The following is a 3,373-nucleotide window of genomic DNA, read 5'->3' as shown; positions in this document are numbered from 1 at the left end:
CAGGGAAGGGAGGGTGGAGGCTAGCCCAGGGAAGGGAGGGTGGAGGCTAGCCCAGGGAAGAGAGGGTGGAGGTGCAGCAGGGTTAACCCACAGAGGGACGGCCTTGAAGGCTAGCCCACAGCAAGCAGGACAGAGAGGAGACTCACAAGGGCATCTTTGGCCCTCTTGAAGGCACGCAGCTCCTGAGGGGACAGAGACTTGAACTTGGCCATGTTGCAGCCCCTTGTATCCAGGAGGGCTCTGCTGGGGGTGGGGGTGGGAGCTGCTCCTGTCATGGTCAGCAAAGTGGCCATCAGCATCAGCAGGCAGCCCACGGCCATGTCTGTGTGGTGGAGGGATGGAGAGATGAGGAGGTGGGGAGACCAGGTGCTGAGCATGGGTGTGGGGGTGGGAAGGGGGGGTCGGGTGCGTGGTGATGGTGGAACGGGACAGGTGAGGGTCATGGGCATTGACTGAGGATGGGGGAGGAGGGGCTCACCCAGCTTCATTCCTGGTCTGTCAGGAGGATGAGCCAGTTGTTGCTCTGCAGCTTGGTTATCTGAGTGTGTCTGTCACTCTGTCTTGTTCCAGGTCTCTGACTGCCGTTTCCTCCTCTGGGTCTCAGCCCGCGTCTTTGTCTCTGGCTGTGTCTGTGAGTGTCCACGTCCGTCTTGGAGACAAGTACTGCCTGTGCTCCATGGTGCAGCTTTTAGCCTGAGCAGACGGGCAATCCCGTCTTATGTAGGAAAAGTGAAACGGCTGGAGGGTGACACCTGGGGAAACCCCAGCCCGGGACACCCAGGGTGGGGCGGGCCCAGGTGAGGTAGGAGACTCTGGAGCGAAAGAGAAACTAACACAGATTCTGAGCATTCCATGTTTGCCTTCATAATGGTGAGATTCCCAGCAAGGCAGTTCTCAGGGCTGGGACCAGGGGTCCTAATGAGATTGGATTCCAGACTGGGTGGTGGTGGTGCTGCTGAAGACAGGGATTGGTCTTTCTTCAATTTGTAAAGTGGTGGGAAAGGGCACATGTAGTGGGTATGCTGGAGCTTCTAAAGACAGCTTTTTATCAGAGAGAAGTAGGGGAAGGGTTACTGAATGCTAGGTAACTGTGTGCTAGGAACACAAAAAGAAAAATGGTGGAGACACACAAAGATTAAAAAGACACCAACCTTCCCTTTCACCTTTCTACACCTGGTACCTAGACAGAGAAACACAATGTCTTAAAATCTTTAACATGAGGCTTTGCTAAGGAATTGGGCCACGGCCACCTACTTCAAACAAACAAACAAAACAAAACAAAAAAGCTACAACCCTGGAGTGGATTCCTATACAAAGCAATCTTGAATGGCATTTACCAGAGCAGAAAACTTCATCTTTCTCCCAGGAAGTGGTACCAACCAACCTTGAGGTTAGCACCACTTCAAGGAACCATATAGGTTTGTAGCAAATGCCTTCATTCATTCAACAAGTATTTATACATCCTCTACTTTGTACCAGGCACTTACCTGTCCCTCTCACCTGTTACTGTCTCTATCCCCATTTACCTGTCTCCTTTATCTGTACCCCTCACCTCTTCCTTTTTCTATCTCCATTCACCTGTCCCATTCACCTGTTCCTTTCTCTATCCCCATTCACCTGTCCCCCTTACCTTTACTTGTTCCTTCAAAGTGCCAGGGATATGAAAACAAGAAACAATCCCTTGTGGAGTTTAATTACTAGAGAGGAGAAGCAGATTGTATAGGGGGAAACTTTTTTTAGGTTCTGTCCAGTCAGTTCCAACTCATAGTGACCCTATGCACAAAGTAACAAAACCCTGCACCATCCTCACAGTTGTATCTGAGCCCATTGTTGCTGTCACTGTGTTATTCCATCTCGTTGAGAGTTTTTCTCTTTTTTGATTACCCTCTACTTTCCCGAGCATGATGTCCTTCTCCAGAGACTGATTCCTTCTAACAACATTTCCAAAGTCCATGAGACAAGTATCACCATCCTGGTTGCTAAGAAGCATTCTGGCTGTACTTCTTCCAGCACAGATTTGTTTGTTCTTCCAGCAGTCCATAGTATTTTTAATATTTTCCTCCAACACCATAACTCAAATGCATCGATTCTTCTATCTTATTCATTGTCCAACTTTCACATGTATATGAAGCTATTGAAAATACCATGGCTTGGATCAGGTGCACCTTAGTCCTCGAACTGATATCTTTGCTCTTGAATACTTTAAAGAGGACTTTTGCAGAAGATTTATGTAATACAACACATCATTTGATTTCTTGACTGATGCTTCCATGAATGTTGATGGTAGACCCAAGAAAATTGAAGTCTTGGACAGCGTCAATCTTTTCTCCATTTATTATGATGCTATTTATTGATTCCTGGTGTGATGTTGGAGGCCTGGGAACCACCAAGGTTGGCAGCTCAAACCCATCAGCTGCTCATCAGAAACCCTATACAGGGTCACTATGAGTTGGAACCAACTTGATGGCACTTAGCAATATTTATTGGCCACGTTGTGAGGTTTTTCATTTTCTTTACATTGGGGTGTAATCCTTTCTGAAAGCTGTAGTCCTTGATCTTCATCAGTAAGTATTTCAAGTCCTCTTTGCTTCCTGCAAGCAAGGTTGTATCATCTGCATATCATAGGCTTTTAATGCATCTTCCTGCAATCATGATGCCATGTTCTCCTTCATATAACCCAGCGTCTCATATTATTTGCTCAGTATATAGATTGAATAAGTATGATGGAAGGACTCAACCTTAGTGCACACTTTTCCTGATTTTAGTATCCCTTTGTTACGTTCAAACAACTGCCTCTTATTTGTGTGCAGGTTCAGCACAAGCACGATGAAGTGTTTTGCAATTCCCATTCTTCTCAATATTACCCATGGTTTGTAATGAATGATCTACACAGTCCAATCCCTTTTCATAAAGTCAATAAAGCACAAGTAAACATCTTTCTTTTGTTCTCTGCTTTCAGCCAAGATCCATTTGATGCCAGCAATGCTATTCCTCATTCTATATCCTCTTCTGAATCCAACTTGAATCTCTGGCAGCTCCTTGTCAATGTTCTGCCTCAATAATTTTTAAATGATCTTTAGCAAAAGTTTACTTGTATGTGGTACTAATGATATTGTTAGGGGATTTCCGAATTCCATTGGGTCACCTTTCTTTGGAATGGGTATAAATATAGATCTCTTCCAATCGATTGACCAAATTTCTTGCCATAGATAAGTGAGTGTCTCCAGCGCTATATCAGTTTGTTGAAACAGTTCAATTCTTGGAGCCTTGCTTTTCACCAATGCCTTCAGGCCAGCTTGTACTTCTTCCTTCATTCAGTACTATTGGTTCTTGGTCATATGCTGCTTCTTGAAATGGTTGAACATAGACCAGT

The 3,373-nt window shown here is 45.4% G+C and overlaps 1 protein-coding gene across 1 annotated transcript in view; it reads right to left on the bottom strand.

Moving 5' to 3' along the window:
• LOC102811379 (interferon lambda-3-like) overlaps window positions 1-320 on the bottom strand; it is a 1,547-nt gene extending 1,227 nt beyond the window's left edge. The window contains exon 1 of the mRNA XM_006878033.1: window positions 127-320. Coding sequence (XP_006878095.1) covers window positions 127-320 — 194 coding nt within the window. The remainder of the gene's footprint in view (window positions 1-126) is intronic.
• Window positions 321-3,373: the final 3,053 nt, after the last annotated feature.

Source organism: Chrysochloris asiatica, unplaced genomic scaffold (assembly GCF_000296735.1).
Source record: "Chrysochloris asiatica unplaced genomic scaffold, ChrAsi1.0 scaffold01273, whole genome shotgun sequence".
Classification (NCBI taxonomy): domain Eukaryota; kingdom Metazoa; phylum Chordata; class Mammalia; order Afrosoricida; family Chrysochloridae; genus Chrysochloris; species Chrysochloris asiatica.
The sequence above is the reverse complement of the archived record's forward strand: the minus strand, read 5'-3'. Positions and strand labels throughout refer to the sequence as shown.